Source organism: Artemia sp. Qi Xiang Cuo, chromosome 14 (genome assembly GCF_049724085.1).
Source record: "Artemia sp. Qi Xiang Cuo chromosome 14, ASM4972408v1, whole genome shotgun sequence".
Classification (NCBI taxonomy): Eukaryota; Metazoa; Arthropoda; class Branchiopoda; order Anostraca; family Artemiidae; genus Artemia; species Artemia sp. Qi Xiang Cuo.
The window spans coordinates 51,059,844-51,081,092 of record NC_142807.1 but is presented as its reverse complement, the minus strand read 5'-3'; the positions used below and the strand labels follow the sequence as shown (position 1 = coordinate 51,081,092).

General features: G+C 37.3%; 1 protein-coding gene across 4 annotated transcripts in view; it reads left to right on the top strand.

Annotated features, from left to right (window-relative positions):
• LOC148944584 (galactose-3-O-sulfotransferase 3-like) overlaps positions 1–21,249 on the top strand; it is a 178,909-nt gene that overhangs the window by 108,126 nt on the left and 49,534 nt on the right. For all 4 annotated transcript variants that reach the window (XM_089100748.1, XM_089100751.1, XM_089100749.1 and 1 more), the window contains one exon: positions 3,244–3,411. In XM_089100748.1, the coding sequence (XP_088956874.1) occupies positions 3,244–3,411 (168 nt within the window). The remainder of the gene's footprint in view (positions 1–3,243; positions 3,412–21,249) is intronic.

The following is a 21,249-nucleotide window of genomic DNA, read 5'->3' as shown; positions in this document are numbered from 1 at the left end:
TGGTATCTGTAAGAAGCGCTAGTGCAATAGGCTCGTGGACGGGATGTCCAAATAAATTTGAAATGTTTGGGCTTTCATCTCTTGTCTGCCAAGTAAATGGAATCGCACTCTACAATCTATCTTTTGATAAATCCTATAGGAAAATTTATGAGTTGACCATGCAAACCCTAGATCATGAGTCACAACTATTTGAAAATGTTATAATCGAAGAAATGTTTGCTAAGACACATGGTATCATTGTATTGGATTTGTCTGGCACCCAGGATATGAGTATACTACGTACGGGGAGTGTGCCTTTAGAGTGTACATTTACCGACCCATTAGCTGAGAGTATTGCACTAATCTCGCTAAATCAATATGAAACCTATTGGGAAATCACTCCCGAAGGCAGTGTTCTACTTGACTTGGCACCATGAACACCAGTCAAATAATCAATGTATTTAATATGGACCCCTACATGTCCAAATACAAATCCTATTGTCTGCCCTCGGACTTTCTTGGAAAAATGCAAAGTGGCAACAATGCCCTAATTATTGTTAATATCAGTTCGTCGACTGTGCACACGGGTCATTGGTTGTGCATCATTCAATTAATGAATACGATTGAATTTTTTGATCATTTTGGCCTATACTATACATTCTATACTCCACACATCAGCAACTATATTGAGAGCAGTGGAAAAACTATTAATCAAAATCAGAAGAGAGTGCAGGATCTGACGACTAAAAGCTGTGGCTTCCATGCACTACTATATTTTGTTTTCCGATATTGCAGATATACTTACAAGCATTTTCTCGACATTTCTATTGCAAATCCACGCCTGAATGAATTTATAGTGGAAAAAGTTCTCTCAGACCTGTCTAATACTAATTTCGGTGCCCGAAGAGTGTAGTCCTTAAAAAATGTGTGCAAATTCGTTTGCTGGTAAAGAAAAATGTTTATATACAACACTGTCTTTAAATCTTCACTTTAGATTTCATCTTCTTCGGTGTATAGGCAACTGTCGTGAACGACTAATGCCGGTAAATCATTTGGATTTACTGTATATTGATCTTGATTGGATTCAAAGTCAGGGTCACATTTTCTACAGTATAATGTAACTTCACTCTTGTCATATCTCTTTGTATAGTCAATGATACTATTTGCATTCATATTATGAATTCACGAGTTTCAATCTGTCTTTTTGAAGCAATATCACATACAGTGTTTTCAAATGGTGAATCACATTCGGTAACTACCAAATAAAAATCACTTGGTTAATAGTCACAATAGGCAGTGTCGTCACAACGATGACGTAGAAACCAAATTGTCTTGTTACCCCAACAGTTGAATCGTAGACCAGACTCTTCCTTCCAGAATAATTTAAATCCACGACGATACCAATCTCGTAGAAATAAACTAAAATCTATGTCTATGTAATTTACAAGGATTACATAATTTGCACTTTTCATTATAGTCATCAATAATTGTACAATTTTCGCATTGTGTCCAACTGCCAAGAGTGTACATGCATAGTGGACATGTATAGAACATTTTTCGGTTTCCGATGTCAACTCTCTCACAGTTAAAAGGAAACTGATCATCCTCGTTCGATAAATTCAAGGGGGAGGTAAGGGGAGAGGAGTAACTCTTTGACGTTACCTCTTTTGAAGGCAGAGCCATCTACAGTGAATCTATAGCAATGTTTTCAAAAGTATATCCACGATATTATTCTGCTTTGTTCCAATTAATATATAAAAAAATTGAGTAAAAGCATTTAAGTCACGTCGAAAAAGTTTCATGCAATAGTCCAATGGGGGAGAATCAGTTTTTATTATATTTTCGAGTGTCCCCTGTGAAAATGTCTTGCGTTGAAGAGATATGTCAAGAAAATTATCATCCGAAATCAAATGTTTTTCCATAAACACCAGATTCGATCTAATTTTCTCTTTCTCAAACTTATTCATTTTTCAATCCAATCACTCTGACTACTGAATCTAGACTGACCATGATTCGTTAGCCTAACATTCTAACAAAAAGAAAGGGAGCATTTTCGATTTCGAAACAATTTTATTGGATAATTACAACAATAATACTACACAAGTACAATTAGCGATACAGTTTATTGTCTTCGATATGCTTCATTAATACGGTTAGAGTCTATTGAAGTCTATTCACATATGCCATATCAACTTTTTCGGCGACGCTTAAATAATCTTCTTTTTTAAAGTTGCACAAAGATACCACATATCTTGCATATACTTCATCCCATTCCAGTCAAAGCTGTGATCCTCTCGTGATTTCCACCGCAATGTTTGGTGCTCTTGTATCATTGCTACCAACTCCACTATCAACTTCTAATAGGGTAAACATTACACTCATCATCAGCACAAATATATCCTAATGAGTAAAGTCAAATTGTTCTCACTCGCATGAATTCTGTTCACACACTAATAAAAACTATAGCAAAAATCCTTTCCTTATATTCTCTGTAATCCTGTCCCGCTAATATTTTCGACTCCCTGATTGGCTTAGAAAGAGACACATGATCCTTTTCCCCTTCTGTAAATCAATAATTCCCCGCCGATTATGTAATCAATGTCCAAGAAATTTACTTCCCCTCTTTTCCTAGTCAATTATGTAATTAATTTCTCTAAAACCTACCTCCCCTCTTGCCTTAGTCGATTATGTAATAAATTTATCTGGAATACAATTACCCTCTTGCCCTAGTCGATTATGTAATTCAATTTCTTATAAATTCAGTTCCCATCGAGTCGATCAATACATCTTTTCCCGTTAATGCGCATGTGCAAACTTCGCCCCGGAGTCATTACACCTAGAAACAACAAATAAATCGACCTTTAAAAGGGGGCATTGACCCCATTAGACTCGATCAATAATCCTTGAATAAATTATAACCTGTCAGCGTTAGACTCAATTATAGATGGCAGCAGTGGTGCCCCCGGGAGATATTATGGCTTCCCTACTCACAGCACCATGGACTGTGCAAGAAAATACAAATGGAAACCCGTCAAACGGGTATTTGCAAGAGATAAATGGATTGCAAAGCGTGATTGCTTATTGAGTTTACAATATTTAAGCTATTGTTTTTGGGGGTCTTAGGCTTTAACCATGTGGAAATATATAGCCCAAATTTGTTTCTAAACTATTAAATATTCATCCTATTTTATTTCATTAGCATTAACCAAACTTGACAGAGAAATTTTTCAGAGAAAACAAACCAACATGTCTCTATGCTTTCAGGAAACTTGTGAAGAGTTTAACCAAAACTATCAGAGAAGAAGTGAGGGTTTATCGAAAATTGAACAGTAAACTTCAAAATTTCTGCAAAGTTTATGAGCATATTACGGGGGAACAAGATCCTTCTAAGCGGTTTGGGATATTTAAACTAGATCTCATGAGAAGTAACCGGTACGTATATTTTAAACCTGTCCAGTCTTATCGTTGTAACAAACTGTGAGTAAAGAGCTGTAACTGTCAAAAATCACAATTTTGAGTAAATGCCCCAGCGTTAACATATTAAAGAATGAGGATGAATTACTTTATTTTTACGTGACTTTTTCAATAGAAGGATTAGTCTAAAAAACTTGGGTACTTGTCTGTTAAACGAAACACACCTAAAAAGTGAAGTTAGGTTAGTCCTAGTAAAATATACCAAACATGATGATAATAATAAATAAAAGTTCAAATAGGGATAAAATCCTTTTAATAGACAGTGATGATAGAAATTCACAAAAATACCAGATATTTCGGTCACATATACAGTGACCGTCATCAGTAGTAAATATCTGTAGACCGAAATCAGTGACCGTCATCAGTAGACCGAAATATCTGGTATTTTTGTGAATTTCTATCATCACTGTCTATTAAAAGGATTTTATCCCTATTTGAACTTTTATTTATCGTCATGGAAAGGCAGTGTGGTCTCCGAAATTATCTATGATGATAATATAATACTGTAGAAACAAAATTATGGAAACTACGACAAGGAATTATGTAAATCAGACCGCGCAGAACGCATTATATTAAATACCAACCATAACAAAACCTAACCTAACCCCTAACCACCTCTATATATTAAATATTTAATTAATATATACATACATCGTAGTTTTTCTCACTAAAAATAAGCAAATCATAACCAATCCAAGAGAAGCAAACTGGTTTCTGTCAGATATTACACAGCGTAATTCTTGAGTGTGTTCCGTTTAAAAGACATATAGGTTACCGAAACTTGGAACCAGTTCATTCATTGGAAAGTAGACAGTTTTTGTGTCCTCTTAAGAGCTAAAAATCATTGGTGGGAAATAATTCTTTTTGTGTTCTTTTTGTACCCAGTTACCACCATAACCTTGCCATGCATTAGAATAAAATTTCCACGTGACCCTCGTTCTCAAAATAGTAAAACGTTCTAATAAACACGTCTCCAAGGATAGCACGATCCCCAAAGGTCTAGACATTTAGCAACTTAGTTATTGGTCATAATTTGGTCTCTTAGTTGAAAATCTAGCATCTTTTGTAGAAACATTATAGTATGTTATAAAACACAGCGGAAGAATTATTGTAGCCTATGTTTGAACGTGCCCGTCCAATCAACCAGGAAATTTCAGGGAATCGTTCCCAGCACGAAGAGGATCTCAATTATTTTTAGGAAGGGGAGGTTCAGAGGCTCAAAAATTTGCCAAAGCACTGGCTTTAATCGGTTCGAGTGTTACAGCCATAATTAAGGAGGAGAAGGTTCAGGAGCTCAAAAATGTGCCAAAATACTGTCTTTGATCGTTTCGAGTGTTGCCCTATAATTCTCTGGACAGAGGAGGAGCAACTTGGGAGGGGGGTCACCCACAGTAACAAAGTTCAAAGAAATGCCAACAAGTCGTTTTTTTATACTTCTGAAACTAGATATGTTAAATCCTTCGTCAATGCGGATCTCAATTTAAAATTTTTTTTTTAAAGTGATGGTTTTCCCCAAATAAGGACCCAAATAATGCCCATTTTTTATTGTTTTTTTCTTTACTGCTTAGAGCTAAAATTTAAAACTTTCCAGGCCAAGAAGGTTCTAATGAACAGGGAAAAATTGAAAAATAACACTGAATCTTTCAAAAACGGGAACGAAACAAAGGCCAAAAAACTTAACAGCTTAAAACTTACTACCGTAGGGATCCTAATGATTTTTTTTCTTTTTTAGCGTTTCTAATGGTTTTGTGGGAACTATCTAATCACCAATTCCTCCAATATTTTTTTTTCTTGGAGGAATCTACTCCATTTAAGCTATTGTTTAAATGAATTTAAAGACCAAGGTTAGAATTTAAGATGAACAGAAATTATGATGAGGATAATTATATGATAAATTATATAGTGAGGGCTGTCGTTCTACACAACCTCGACTCTTTACACCAAAGTTTGACAATTCTATCAATATCTTGTTCTATTGTTCTAACTCGAAGATCTATCTCATAAAACATCTGTTCTTTTAAAGCTCGATGTCCCATGCCTAATGTCAATTCATATTAGTGCCTCGAGAATAAAAGGCCTTATTTCTTCACGTTTAGGATTCATAGTAAAAAACTCAGTTCAAATTTCTGATTGCCAAAGGCAATCATCATGGTCGTAAAAGCAACTGTGACTTAGCAAAGAGTGAACGACAGCCCACAGTATTATAAAGCTTAAAAACGTGTTATTCAGTAAAACATAATTTTTGGCTATTAAAATTTATTTCTGAGGATTTTGAGAAAGAGCCTGAACCACATGAAAAATGACTTTAGGTTAAAACAAACATTTACCATAAACATTTCCTGCTATAATGTTATTGGAAGATAACAAAGAGATGGTTGATAGCTCATTCGAAAGATAATGCTTATATCAGCCTGATTTTTATAATTTGGTTTTGATCCTACCAGTACAAGCTTCTATTTAGCGCCAAAAATAGCACCAGAATGTCATTTCTAGAACAGAGAAGGCTAGAAAACACAAACAAGTCACCATTGCAGTCACCGTCATTGAAACCCTTAATTTAAGGTTAACATTCCTATCTTGGTTTCAACAATTGCTGCAGTGAAAAAGTCTTCCTGTTTATTTCTGAGAATTTTGAAAAAGAGCCTAAAACGCATGAAAAATGACGTTAGGTCATAACATACATTCACCGCTGAAATTTCCTTCTAGCAGTTTATCAGAACTCGAAAGATGATGGTCATATCAACCTGTTTTTATAATTTCGTTTTGACAGTACCAGATAAAACTACTCTTTGGCACCAAAAACAACACTTTTGGTGTCATATCTGGAGCGGAGAAGGCTAGAAAATGCAAACAGGTCACCGATGAAGTCACTTTTACTGAGACCCTTGAAAGTTCCTATCATGGGTGCAGCAGCTGCTGTAGTGGAAAAACATATCGCCCCGACGCCAAAACCAAATCAAAAGCAAATCAATCAAATTACTCTCGTCGGTGTGATTCTTCTTTTCCCCTAAGAGGTGTGGATCTTCGGCTAAATTTATAAAACTAGCTAAATTTATTAAGTTACAGTTGCTGCCTTGAGCCATGACAAGTTTTTCTGCCCTTATTTACTTGTACTTGCAGCAGGACCAAGCGAATTCGCCTCACCTGGGATTTAAACAAAGCTCCTGAATGATGGTCTCCCGCGGTAACCGATCTTGTGCCAACTCCTCGGCAAAGCTCAACCAGAATTTGTTACATCTATGTCCAAATTTGTAAAAACCTCCAGCTGGCTCCAGATCTTGTTTAACTAGCGTCCACTAATTGTTTAAGCATGCTCCTTATATTCTATGCGATGTTGGTAGGGGCTAAGTGAGCAGTATTTTATTTTTAATGAGGCGATAATCAGGGTGACGCAAAGCGTGTCAAACTCAATGGAGCCGGCGGAGCTTGACGATGCCTGAGACTTTGTCGAAGTTTTAACAATGTAGGCGGATTTAGTCGTTCATTATCTGGTCTGATAACTGGATGGACGATATTAAACGCAAGCAATGGTGGTCCAAGACTTCCAGGATTCAACAACATAGGGAAGAACAGCTCTCACTGTCAACTTATAAATGTTTATCTTTGTCCTTAAGCTAATCTCTCGACGAGTCCAAAGATGCTTTTGGAGTTAAGCAAAGACTGCTTGAGCTCTAGATACTCTTTTGTTTATATCGTGATCACATCTTCCTTTCAGATCCATCTCGGATCCGAGATAGGCGATACTGTAAATCTTTTCGTGAAAGACCATAGAGGGTGAGTTGAAAGCCCCTTGTGACATTCAGGTCAAGAACCTTCATTTTCTTTTAGTTTATCCAGAGGTCAAGGTAAGCTGAGACATATGCCTCTTCGTCAAGCATTTGCTGGGATGAGTCTGGGTTCAGGGCGAGAATATTTATATCGTCTGCGTCGTCAAGGTCTGTTAAGGTGATGTTTCTACCACTAGTAGTACTTCAAATCTCCAGGGAGTGTATAAATGAAACTCAAAACGAATAGAAATTAAATAAACATTCAATGCAAACAAACATACAATAGATATTAATGTAAATGGATAAATAAATCTTAAAACGAGTGAGAATCAAATTGAATATGCTAATCAAACTTGAAACGAACAAAAACCACTACAAAGAAGAGCTTTGGTATTGCCTCCTTCTTTCACTGTAAAAATCTAAAACCTTCTACGTCATATGCGCTGTACTGAAAACCAATTTTATTACAAATATTTTCTTTTGTGCTTATCTCTGAAAATAAACATTAAAAGTATAGTAAAATTTTGAACTGATGATCTTTCAATAATTAATATCATTATACATCAAATATTCAGTTTAATTTATTAGTTCTTTTTAAAGTTGTTCGAGACAAAAATAGGTTCACTACAAACTAGAGTTTGGATACTGCATCCTTACTTAACTGCAAATAAAAACGAAAATTCTGATGCATCGTTGGCGCTTAACTGAATACGAATGATATTACAAATATTACCTTTTCCAGTTCTTACAGCATTGAAAATAAAAATAAAATCACAGTGAAATAAATTCTTGAACAGATGAATCTTTCAACAATTAATTCCATTATACATCAAATGTTAAATTTGATGTTGTTTATACTTTAAAGACAGTTCAAGACGCATATAGTTTTCAGTAAAGCGCCAATGACGCAGTAGGTTTTAGACTTTTACAGTCAGAGAAGGAGGCAATACCCAAACTCTTATTTTTAGAGATTTTTGTTCGTCTCAAGCTTGATTTGCATATTCAATTTAGGTTTCACCCGTTTTAAGATTTATTTATTCATATACATTAATATCTATTGTATGTTTGTTTGCATTGATTATTTATTTAATTTCTATTCGTTTTGGGTTTCATTTATTCTTTAATAGTAATTTCTAGTCGTTTTGAACTTGAATTTTAACAAGTATTTGTATCTGCTGAGCTTAGGTTTAAAATGGCATTTAGTTTTCTTTGAAAAATTTATTTTTCGGAAAGTTTTTTTATTAATTTTTGTTCGTTTTTGATTGCAAAAAGTTTCAAGTTTTTAAAATTTCCTTATTTCAAAATAAAACTTAAAAAAAAAACAAATCAAATGTTCATCAAAGTAACAATATAAGAGTGAAAAAATGGGTTTGTGTCAACCTCGGAGTTTTTATTATCTGACGTTTGAACTATTTTTAACAAAATGCCTATCTCAAAATTTTTATCGGATCGGTTTGGGGAAAGAAGGGTGTGGGTGGGGAGCTAATTGCCCTTCGGTCTCTTTTGGCTCTTTAAAAGGAAACTAGAACTTTCTATTTTGAATCAAATGAGCCCTATCTGAAGTTTATATGATCTTTTCCTGTATAAGAATCATTTGTACCCCCAGAGTATACCTGACAATGCCTGTCCCTGGGACCTGGAGGGTTGTGTCGACCCCGTGGTTTAATATCACATGTTTGAACTATTTTTAAGAAAATAATCACCTCAAATTTTTATCGGATGGGTTTATCCATCCGGTAAACCCAAAGGCATGGAGGGTGGGAGGAGCTAGTTGCCCTCAGATCTTTTTTTACTCTGTGGAATTGAACTAGAAATTTTAATTTTAATTCAAATGAGCCCCCATTAAAGTTTATACAAGCATCCCTTTCATAAGAACCATATACGGCCACAGGACATAGCTTACAATGCCTGGTCTCCGGACCCTGGGGGGTTGGGTCGACACCTGAGTTTTTGATATCTGACATTTGAACTATTTAAAGAAAATGGCTATCTCGAAAGTTGTGTCGGATGGATTTTGGGAAAAATGGGCGTGGCGGGGGCTAGGGGCCCTCCGGTCTCTTTTGACTCTTAAAAATTGAACTAGAAATTTTAATTTCCATTCAAATCAGCCCTCTCTGAAGTTTATACGAGCATCCCTTCCATAAGAACCGTATATTCCCCCAGGGCATAACTTGCAACGCCCGCCCTCGGGCCCTGGGTGGTTGTGTCGACACCGGATTTTTATCTGACCTTCGAACTATTTTTAACAAAATGACCGTCTAAAAATTTTTATCAGATAGATTTGGGGGAAAAGGGGCGTGGTGAGATAGTTGTCCTCTATTCTCTTCTGACTTTTAAAAACTGAGCTAGAAGTTTTAATTTCCAATTAAATGAGCCCTCTCTGAAGTTCATAATAGCATCTATTACACAAAACCTGTATATGCCTTCCAGGCATAACTTACAACGCTTACCCCGGGTCCTGAAGGATTGTGATCATTTTGAAAAAATGGCTCTCTCAAAGTTCTTATCGGATGGGTTTGAGAAAAAAAAGAGCAGGAAGGGGGAGGGGGCTAGTTGCCTTCCGATATTTTTTGGCTCTTTAAAAGTGAACTGGAACTTTTAATTTCCAATCAAATTAGCCCTCTCCGAAGTTTATACGAGCATACCCTCCGTAAGAACCACATATGCCCCCAGAGCAATACCTATAACGCCTGCCCTGGGGGGCTGCGTCGACACAGGGGTTTTCTTATCTGACCTTTGAACTATTTTTAACGAAATGGCCATACGTAAAGGAATTTTGTTATATTATGTTTGAATTGTTTTTAACAAAATGGGTACCGCAAAATTTTTATCAGATGTATTTGGGAAATAAGGGCTTGGGGGGGGGGCTAGTTGCCCTCCCATCACTTTTGACTCTTAAAAGGGGCACTAGGACTCACGATTTCCAATCGAATGAGCCCCCTTTGAACTTTATACGAAGACCCCTTCTATATGACGTGCCTCTGCGAGGATTGTGATCATTTTGAAAAAATGGCTCTCTCAAAGTTCTTATCGGATGGGTTTGAGGAAAAAAGAGCAGGGAGCGGGGGGGGGGGCTAGTTGCCTTTAGATATTTTTTGACTCTTGAAAAGTGAACTAGAACTTTTAATTTCCAATCAAATGAGCCCCCTATTAACTTTATATGAGCATTCCTTCCATAACAACCATGTATCCCCCCAAGGCATAACTTACAACGTCTACCCTCGGGTACTGGGGGTGGGGGGCTGTGTCGACACCAGAGTTTTTTTTATCTGAACTTTGGACTATTTTTAACAAAATGTCTATCTAAAAATTTTATCAGATGGGTTTGGAAAAAGAAGGCGTGGAGGGGGGCTTTTTGTCCCGGATCTTTTTTTACTATTAAAAAGTGAGCTCGAACTTTCAATTTCCAATCAAATGAGCCTTCTCTGAAGTTTAGCTCACTCTATCGGGCCCTGGGGGGCTGTGTCGACACCGGAGTTTCTGTTATCTGACTAAAAATTTTGATCTGATGCATTTAGGGCATGGAGTGGGGGGGGGGGGGGGGCTAGTTGCCCTCTGATCTCTTTTGAATCTTAAAAAGTGAACAAGAACTTTCAATTTCCAATCAAATGAGCCCTCTCCGAAGTTTATACGAGCATCCTTTCTTTAAGAACTATATATACCCCCAGAGCATTACTTACAAAGCCTGCCTCCGAGCCCGGGGGAGGGGGGGGGGTTGCGTTGACACAGGAGCTTTTCTTATCTGAACTTTGAACTATTTTTAATAAAATGGCTGTTTTTAAAATTTTATCGGATGGGTTCAGGGAGTGTGTGTGTGTGGAGGGGGGGGGGCTAGTCGCCCTCGGATATCTTTTGACTCTTAAAAAGTGAACTAGAACTTTCAACTTCCAATCAAATGAGCCCTCTCTGAAGTTTATAGGAGAATCCCTTTTATAAGATTTATGTACGCCCCAGGACAACACTTACAACGCCTATCCCCCGGACCCTGGGGAGTTGTTTTGACACCGGAGTTCTTGTTATCTAATTTTTGAACAATTTTCAAAAAACTGGTTATTTCAAAATTTGTAGCGGATGGGCTTGGAGAAAAAAAGGCATGGGGGGGCTAGTTGCCCTCAAATCTCTTGACTGTTAAAAAGTGAACTATAACTTTCAATTTCCAATCAAATGAGCCCTCTATGAAGTTTATACGAGCATCCCTTTTATAAGAGCAATACATCTCTTTAGGGCATAATTTAGAACGCCTTTCCCGGGCCCAGGGGGGTTGTATTGACACCGGAGACTTTTTATCCGGCCTTTGAACTATTTTTATCAAAATATGTATCTCAAAATTTTCATCAGATGGGATTGAAAAAAGAAGGCGTGGGAGGGGAAGAGGCTAGTTGCCCTCGGATCTCTTTTGACTATTAAAAAGTGAGGTTGAACTTTCAATTTCCAAACAAATGATCCCTCTCTGAAGTTTATACGAGTAACCCTTTCTTAAGAACCATATATGCCCCAGGGCATAACTTACAACGCCTGCCCCCGGGCCCCGGGGGTTGTGTCGAAACCTGAGTTTTTGTTATCTGACTTTTGAACAATTTTTAACTTAATGGCTATCTCAAAATTTTTATCGGATACATTTGGGGAAAAAGGCATCCGGGCTGTGTCGACCCCGAAGTTTTCGTTGTATGGTCTTTGAACTATTTAAAAAAATACTTACCTCAAAGTTCTTATTGGATGGGTATAAGGAAAAAAGGGTGTGGCGGGGGGGGGGGACTAGGTGCTCTCCAGTCTATTTTGACTCTTAAAAAGTGAACTAGAACTTTCAATTTCCAATCGAATGAGCCCTCTTTAAAGCTTATATAAGCATCCCTTCCATAAGAACTCGAAAGATGATGCTCATATCAACCTGTTTTTATAATTTCGTTTTGACAGTACCAGATAAAGCTACTGTTTGGCACCGAAAACAACACTTTTGGTGTCATATCTGGAGCGGAGAAGGCTAGAAAATGCAAACAGGTCACCGATGAAGTCACTTTTACTGAGACCCTTGAAAGTTCCTATCATGGGTGCAGCAGCTGCTGTAGTGGAAAAACATATCGCCCCGACGCCAAAACCAAATCAAAAGCAAATCAATCAAATTACTCTCGTCGGTGTGATTCTTCTTTTCCCCTAAGAGGTATGGATCTTCGGCTAAATTTATAAAAGTAGCTAAATTTATTAAGTTACAGTTGCTGCCTTGAGCCATGACAAGTTTTTCTGCCCTTATTTACTTGTACTTGCAGCAGGACCAAGCGAATTCACCTCACCTGGGATTTAAACAAAGCTCCTGAATGATGGTCTCCCACGGTAACCGATCTTGTGCCAACTCCTTGGCAAAGCTCAACCAGAATTTGTTACATCTATTTCCAAATTTGTAAAAACCTCCAGCTGGCTCCAGATCTTGTTTAACTAGCGTCCACTAATTGTTTAATCATCCTCCTTATCTTCTATGCGATGTTGGTAGGGGCTAAGTGAGCAGCATTTTATTTTTAATGAGGCGATAATCAGGGTGACGCAAAGCGTGTCCAACTCAGTGGAGCCGGCGGAGCTTGATGATGCCTGAGACTTTGTCGAAGTTGTAACAATGTAGGCAGATTTAGTCGTTCATTATCTGGTCTGAGAACCGGATGAACGATATTAAACGCAAGCAATGGTGGTCCAAGACTTCCAGGATTCAACAACATAGGGAAGAACTGCTCTCACTGTCGACTTATAAATGCTTTTCTTTGTTCTTAAGCTAATCTCTTGGCGAGTCCAAAGATGCCTGTGAAGTTGAGCAAAGACTGCTTGAGCTCTAGATACTCTTTTGTTTATATCTTGATCGCATCTTCCTTTCGGATCCATCTCGGATCCGAGATAGACGATACTGTAAATTTTTTCGACTGAAAGACCATAGAGGGTGAGTTGAAAGCCCCTTGTGACATTCAGGTCAAGAACCTTCATTTTCTTTGAGTTTATCCGGAGGTCAAGGTAAGCTGAGACATATGCCTCTTCGTCAAGCATTTGCTGGGATCTCAAAACGAATAGAAATTAAATAAACATTCAATGCAAACAAACATACTATAGGTACTAATATAAATGGATAAATAAATCTTAAAACGAGTGAAACTTAAATTGAATATGCAAATCAAACTTGAAACGAACAAAAACCACTACAAAGAAGAGTTTTGGTATTGCCTCCTTCTTTCACTGTAAAAGTCTAAAACCTTCTACGTGATAGGCGCTGTACTGAAAACCAATTTTATTACAAATATTTTCTTTTGTGCTTATCTCTGAAAATAAACATTAAAATTATAGTAACATTTTAAAGTGATGAGCTTTCAGCAATTAATATCATTATACATCAAATATTCAGTTTAATTTATTAGTTCGTTCTAAAGTTGTTCAAGACGAATATAGTTTCACTACAAACAAGAGTTTGAATACTGCCCCCCTCCTTAACTGTAAATAAAAACCAAAAGTGTACTGCTTCATTGGTTATTAACTGAAAACGAATTATATTACAAATATTTTCTTTTCCAGTTCTTACAGCATTGAAAATTAAAATAAAATTACAATGAAATAAATTCTTGAACTGATGAAACTTTCAACAATTAATACCATTATACATCAAATGTTAAATTTGATGTTGTTTATACTTTAAAGACAGTTCAAGACGCATATAGTTTTCAGTAAAGCCCCAATAACGCCTAAGGTTTTAGACTTTTACAGTCAGAGAAGGAGGCAATACCCAAACTCTTGTTTTTAGAAATTTTTGTTCGTCTCAAGCTTGATTTGCATATTCAATTTAGGTTTCACTCGTTTTAAGATTTATTTATTCATATACATTAATATCTATTGTATGTTTGTTTTCATTGATTGTTTATTTAATTTCTATTCGTTTTGGGTTTCATTTATTCTTTAATAGTAATTTCTGGTCGTTTTGAACTTGAATTTTAAAAAGTATTTGTATCTGCTGGCCTTAGGTTTAAAATGGCATTTACTTTTCTTTGAAAAATTTATTTTTCGGACAGTTTTTTAATTAATTTTTCTTCGTTTTTGATTGCAAAAAGTTTCAAGTTTTTAAAATTTCCTTATTTCAAAATAAAACTTTATAAAAAAATCAAATGTTCATCAAAGTAACAGTATAAGAGTGAAAAAATGGGTTTGTGTCAACCTCGGAGTTTTTATTATCTGATGTTTGAACTATTTTAAAAAAAATACCTATCTCAAAATTTTTCTCGGATCGGTTTGGGGAAAGAAGGGTGTGGTTGGGGAGCTAATTGCCCTTCGTTCTCTTTTGGCTCTTTAAAAGGAAACTAGAAATTTCTATTTTCAATAAAAATTAGCCCTCTCTGAAGTTTATACGAGCATTTCTTCTATAAAAACCATATCTACCCCCAGAGTATAACTTACAACGCCTGTCCCTGGGCCCTGGGGGGTTGTGTCGACCCCGTAGTTTTAATATTACATGTTTGAACTATTTTTAAGAAAATAATCACCTCAAATTTTTATCGGATGGGTTTATCCATCCGGTAAACCCAAAGGCATGGAGGGTGGGAGGAGCTAGTTGCCCTCAGATCTTTTTTTAACTCTGTGGAATTGAACTAGAAATTTTAATTTTAATTCAAATGAGCCCTCATTAAAGTTTATACAAGCATCCCTTTCATAAGAACCATATACGACCACAGGACATAGCTTACAATGCCTGGTCTCCGGACCCTGGGGGGTTGTGTCGACACCTGAGTTTTTGTTATCGGACCTTTGAACTATATTTAAAGAAAATGGCTATCTCAAAAGTTGTATCGTATGGATTTTGGGGAAAACGGGCTTGGCGGGGGCTAGGGGCCCTCCGATCTCTTTTGACTCTTAAACACTGAACTGGAACTTTTTATTTCCATTCAAATTAGCCCTCTCTGAAGTTCATACGAGCATCCCTTCCATAAGAACCATATATTCCCCCAGGGCAAAACTTGCAACGCCTGCCCCCAGGCACTAGGTGGTTGTGTCAACACCGGCTTTTTTCTGACCTTTGAACTATTTTTAACAAAAGGACTATCTCAAAATTTTCATCGGATGCATTTGGGGGAAAAGGGGCGTGGGGGATAGTGGCCCTCTGATCTCTTTTGAATCTTAAAAACTTAACTAGAACTTTTAATTTCCAATCAAATGAGCCTTCTCTGACGTTTAGCCCACTCTATCGGGCCCTCGGAGGCTGTGTCGACACCGGAGTTTTTGTTATCTGACTAAAAATTTTGATCTGATGCATTTAGGGCGTGGAGTTGGGGGGGGGGAGGCTAGTTGCCCTCAGATCTCTTTTGAATCTTAAAAATTGAACAAGAACTTTCAATTTCCAACCCAATGAGCCCTCTCCGAAGTTTATACGAGCATCCCTTCTTTAAGAACTATATATACCCCCAAAGCATTACTTACAAAGCCTGCCTTCGAGCCCTGGGGGGGGGGGGTTGCGTCAACACAGGAACTTTTCTTATCTGAACTTTGAACTATTTTTAATAAAATGGCTGTTTTTTAAATTTTATCGGATGGGTTCAGGGAGTGTGTGTGGGGGGGGGGGGGGCTAGTGGCCCTCGGTTATCTTTTGACTCTTGAAAAGTGAAATGGAACTTTCAATTTCCAATCAAATAAGCCCTCTCTGAAGTTGATACGAGAATCTCTTTTATAAGATTTATGTGCGCCACCAGGACAACACTTACAACGCCTATTCCCCGGGCCCTGGGGAGTTGTGTTGACACCGGAGGTCTTGTTATCTAATTTTTGAACAATTTTCAAAAAACTGGTTATTTCAAAATTTGCACCTGATGGGCTTGGGGAAAAAAGGGCATGGGGGGGGGGCTAGTTACCCTCAAATCTCTTGACTGTTAAAAAGTGAACTAGAACTTTCAATTTTCAATCAAATGAGCCCTCTATGAAGTTTATACGAGCATCACTTTTATAAGAACAATATATCTCTTTAGGGCATAATTTAGAACGCCTTCCCCGGGCCCAGGGGGGTTGTATTGACACCGGAGTTTTTTTATCTGACCTTTGAACTATTTTTAACAAAATGTGTATCTCAAAATTTTCATCAGATGGGTTTGGAAAAAGAAGACGTGGGGGGGGGGGAGAGGCTAGTTGCCCTCGGATCTCTTTTGACTATTAAAAAGTGAGCTCGAACTTTCAATTTCCAATCAAATGATCCCTCTCTGAAGATTATAAGAGCATCCCTTTCATGAGAACCATATATGCCCCAGGGCATAACTTACAGCGCCTGCCCCCGGGCCCTGGGGGTTGTGTCGAAACCTGAGTTTTTGTTATCTGACTTTTGAACAATTTTTAACTTAATGGCTATCTCAAAATTTTTATCGGATACATTTGGGGAAAAAGGCATCCGGGCTGTGTCGACCCCGAAGTTTTCGTTGTATGGTCTTTGAACTATTTAAAAAAAATACCTATCTCAAAGTTCTTATTGGATGGGTTTGAGGAAAAAAGGGCGTGGAGGGGGGGACTAGGTGCCCTCCAATCTCTTTTGACTCTTAAAAATTGAACTAGAACTTTCAATTTCCAATAAAATGAGCCCTCTTTGAAGTTTATACGATCATCCCTTCCATAAGAACTCGAAAGATGATGCTCATATCAACCTGTTTTTATAACTTCGTTTTGACAGTACCAGATAAAACTACTGTTTGGCACCAAAAACAACACTTTTGGTGTCATATCTGGAACGGAGAAGGCTAGAAAATGTAAACAAGTCACCGATGAAGTCACTTATACTGAGACCCTTGAAATTTCCTATCATGGGTGCAGCAGCTGCTGTAGTGGAAAAACATATCGCTCCGACGCCAAAACCAAATCAAAAGCAAATCAATCAAATTACTCTCGTCGGTGTGATTCTTCTTTTCCCCTAAGAGGTATGGATCTTCGGCTAAATTTATAAAATTACCTAAATTTATTAAGTTACAGTTGCTGCCTTGAGCCATGACAAGTTTTTCTGCCCTTATTTACTTGTACTTGCAGCAGGACCAAGCGAATTCGCCTCACCTGGGATTTAAACAAAGCTCCTGAATGATGGTCTCCCGCGGTAACCGATCTTGTGCCAACTCCTCGACAAAGCTCAACCAGAATTTGTTACATCTATGTCCAGAACTGCTCTTATTGTCGACTTATAAATGTTTATCTTTGTTCTTAAGCTAATCTCTCGACGAGTCCAAAGATGCTTTTGGAGTTAAGCAAAGACTGCTTGAGCCCTAGATACTCTTTTGTTTATATCTTGATCGCTTTTTCCTTTCGGATCCATCTCGGATCCGAGATAGACGATACTGTAAATCTTTTCGAGTGAAAGACCATAGAGGGTGAGTTGAAAGCCCCTTGTGACATTCAGGTCAAGAACCTTCATTTTCTTTGAGTTTATTCGGAGGTCAAGGTAAGCTGAGACATATGCCTCTTCGAAAAGCATTTGCTGGGATGAGTCTGGGTTCGGGGCGAGAATATTTATATCGTCTGCGTCGTCAAGGTCTGTTAAGCTGATGTTTCTACCACTAGTAGTACTTCAAATCTCCAGGGAGTGTATAAATGAAACTCAAAACGAATAGAAATTAAATAAACATTCAATGCAAACAAACATACAATAGATATTAATGTAAATGGATAAATAAATCTTAAAACGAGTGAAACTTAAATTGAATATGCAAATCAAGCTTGAAACGAACAAAAATCACTACAAACAAGAGCTTTGGTATTGCCTCCTTCTCTGACTGTAAAAGTCTAAAACCTTCTACGTGATATGCGCTGTACTGAAAACCAATTTTATTACAAATATTTTCTTTTGTGCTTATCTCTGAAAATAAATATTACAATTATAGTAACATTTTGAACCGATGAGCTTTCAGCAATTAATATAATTATACATCAAATAGTCCGTTTAATTTATTAGCTCTTCTTAAAGTTTTTCAAGACGAATATAGTTCTACTACAAAAAAGAGTTTGGATACTGCCCCCTTTCTTAACTGTAAATAAAAACTAATAGTCTACTGCGTCATTGGTGCTTAACTGAAAACGAATTATATTACAAATATTTTTTTTTTCCAGTTGTTACAGCATTGAAAATTAAAATAAAATCACAGTGAAATAAATTCTTGAACTGATGAATCTTTCAACAATTAATACCATTATACATCAAATGTTAAATTTGATGTTGTTTATACTTTAAAGACAGTTCAAGACGCATATAGTTTTCAGTAAAGCGCCAATGACGCAGTAGGTTTTAGACTTTTACAGTCAGAGAAGGAGGCAATACCCAAACTATTGTTTTTAGAGATTTTTGTTCGTTTCAAGCTTGATTTACATATTGAATTTAAGTTTCACTCGTTTTAAGATTTATTTATTCATTTACGTTAATATCTATTATATGTTTGTTTGCTTTGATTGTTTATTTAATTTCTATTCGTTTTGGGTTTCATTTATTCTTTAATAGTAATTTCTGGTCGTTTTGAACTTGAATTTTAACATGTATTTGTATCTGCTGAGCTTAGGTTTAAAATGGTATTTACTTTCCTTTTGAAAAATTTATTTTTCGGAAAGTTTTTTAATTAATTTTTGTTCGTTTTTGATTGCAAAAAGTTTCAAGTTTTTAAAATTTCCTTATTTCAAAATAAAACTTTAAAAAAAAACAAATCAAATGTTCCTCAAAGTAACAATATAAGAGTGAAAAAATGGGTTTGTGTCAACCTCGGAGTTTAAATTATCTGATGTTTGAACTATTTTTAACAAAATGCCTATCTCAAAATTTTTATCGGATCGGTTTGGGGAAAGAAGGGTGTGGGTGGGGAGCTAATTGCCCTTCGGTCTCTTTTGGCTCTTTAAAAGGAAACTAGAACTTTCTATTTTCAATAAAATGAGCCCTCTCTGAAGTTTATACGAGCATTTCTTCTATAAAAACCATATATACCCCCAGAGTATAACTTACAACGCCTGTCCCTGGGCCCTGGGGGGTTGTGTCGACCCCGTAGTTTTAATATTACATGTTTGAACTATTTTTAAGAAAATAATCACCTCAAATTTTTATCGGATGGGTTTATCCATCCGGTAAACCCAAAGGCATGGAGGGTGGGAGGAGCTAGTTGCCCTCAGATCTTTTTTTACTCTGTGGAATTGAACTAGAAATTTTAATTTTAATTCAAATGAGCCCTCATTAAAGTTTATACAAGCATCCCTTTCATAAGAACCATATACGGCCACAGGACATAGCTTACAATGCCTGGTCTCCGGACCCTGGGGGGTTGGTTCGACACCTGAGTTTTTGTTATCTGACCTTTGAACTATTTAAAGAAAATGGCTATCTCGAAAGTTGTGTCGGATGGATTTTGGGAAAAAAGGGCGGGGCGGGGGCTAGGTGCACTCCGATCTCTTTTGACTCTTAAAAATTAAACTAGAACTTTTTATTTCCATTCAAATCAGCCCTCTCTGAAGTTTATACGAGCATCCCTTCCATAAGAACCGTATATTCCCCCAGGGCAAAACTTGCAACGCCTGCCCTCTGGCCCTAGGTGGTTGTGTCGACACTGGCTTTTTTTCTGACCTTTGGACTATTTTTAACAAAAGGGCTATCTCAAAATTTTGATCGGATGCATTTGGGGGAAAAGGGGCGTGGGGGGATAGTTGCCCTCTGATCTCTTTTGAATCTTAAAAACTGAACTAGAACTTTTAATTTCCAATCAAATGAGCCCTCTCTGAAGTTCATAAGAGCATCTATTACACAAAAGCTGTATATGCCTTCCAGGCATAACTTACAACGCTTACCCCGGGTCCTGAAGGATTATGATCATTTTGAAAAAATGGCTCTCTCAAAGTTCTTATCGGATGGGTTTGAGGAAAAAAAGAGCAGGGAGGGGGGGGGGCTAGTTGCCTTCCGATATTTTTTGGCTCTTTAAAAGTGAACTAGAACTTTTAATTTCCAATCAAATTAGCCCTCTCCGAAGTTTATACGAGCGTACCCTCCGTAAGAACCATATATGCCCCCAGAGCAATACTTATAACGCCTGCCCCGGGGGGCTGCGTCGACACAGGGGTTTTCTTATCTGACCTTTGAACTATTTTTAACGAAATGGCCATACGTAAAGGAATTTTGTTATATTATGTTTAAATTGTTTTTAACAAAATGAGTACCTAAAATTTTCTATCAGATGTATTTGGGAAGAAAGGGCTTGGGGGGGGCTAGTTGCCCTCCAATCAGTTTTGACTCTTAAAAGGGGCACTAGGACTCTCAATTTGCAATCGAATGAGCCCCCTTTGAACTTTATGCGAAGACCCCTTCTATATGACGTGCTTCTGCGAGGATTGTGATCATTTTGAAAAAATGGCTCTCTCAAAGTTCTTATCGGATGGGTTTGAGGAAAAAAAAGCAGGAAGTAGGGGGGCTAGTTGTTTTTTGATATTTTTTGACTTTTAAAAAGTGAATTACAACTTTCAAATGAGCCCCCTATGAAGTTTATACGAGCATCCCTTCCATAACAACCATATATGCCCCCAAGGCATAACTTACAACGTCTACCCCCGGGCCCTGGGGGGCTGTGTCGATACCTGAGTTTTTTTTATCTGAACTTTGGACTATTTTTAACAAAATGTCTATCTAAAAATTTTATCAGATGGGTTTGGAAAAAGAAGGCGTGGAGGGGGGCTATTTGTCCCGGATCTTTTTTGACTATTAAAAAGTGAGCTCGAACTTTCAATTTCCAATCAAATGAGCCTTCTCTGACGTTTAGCCCACTCTATTGGGCCCTGGGGGGCTGTGTCGACACCGAAGTTTTGGTTATCTGACTAAAAATTTTGATCTGATCTATTTAGGGCGTGGAGTTGGGGGGGGGAGGCTAGTTGCCCTCAGATCTCTTTTGAATCTTAAAAAGTGAACAAGAACTTTCAATTTCCAATCAAATGAGCCCTCTCCGAAGTTTATACGAGCATTCCTTCTTTAAGAACTATATTAACCCCCAGAGCATTACAAAGCCTGTCTCCGAGCCCGGGGGGGGGGGGAGTT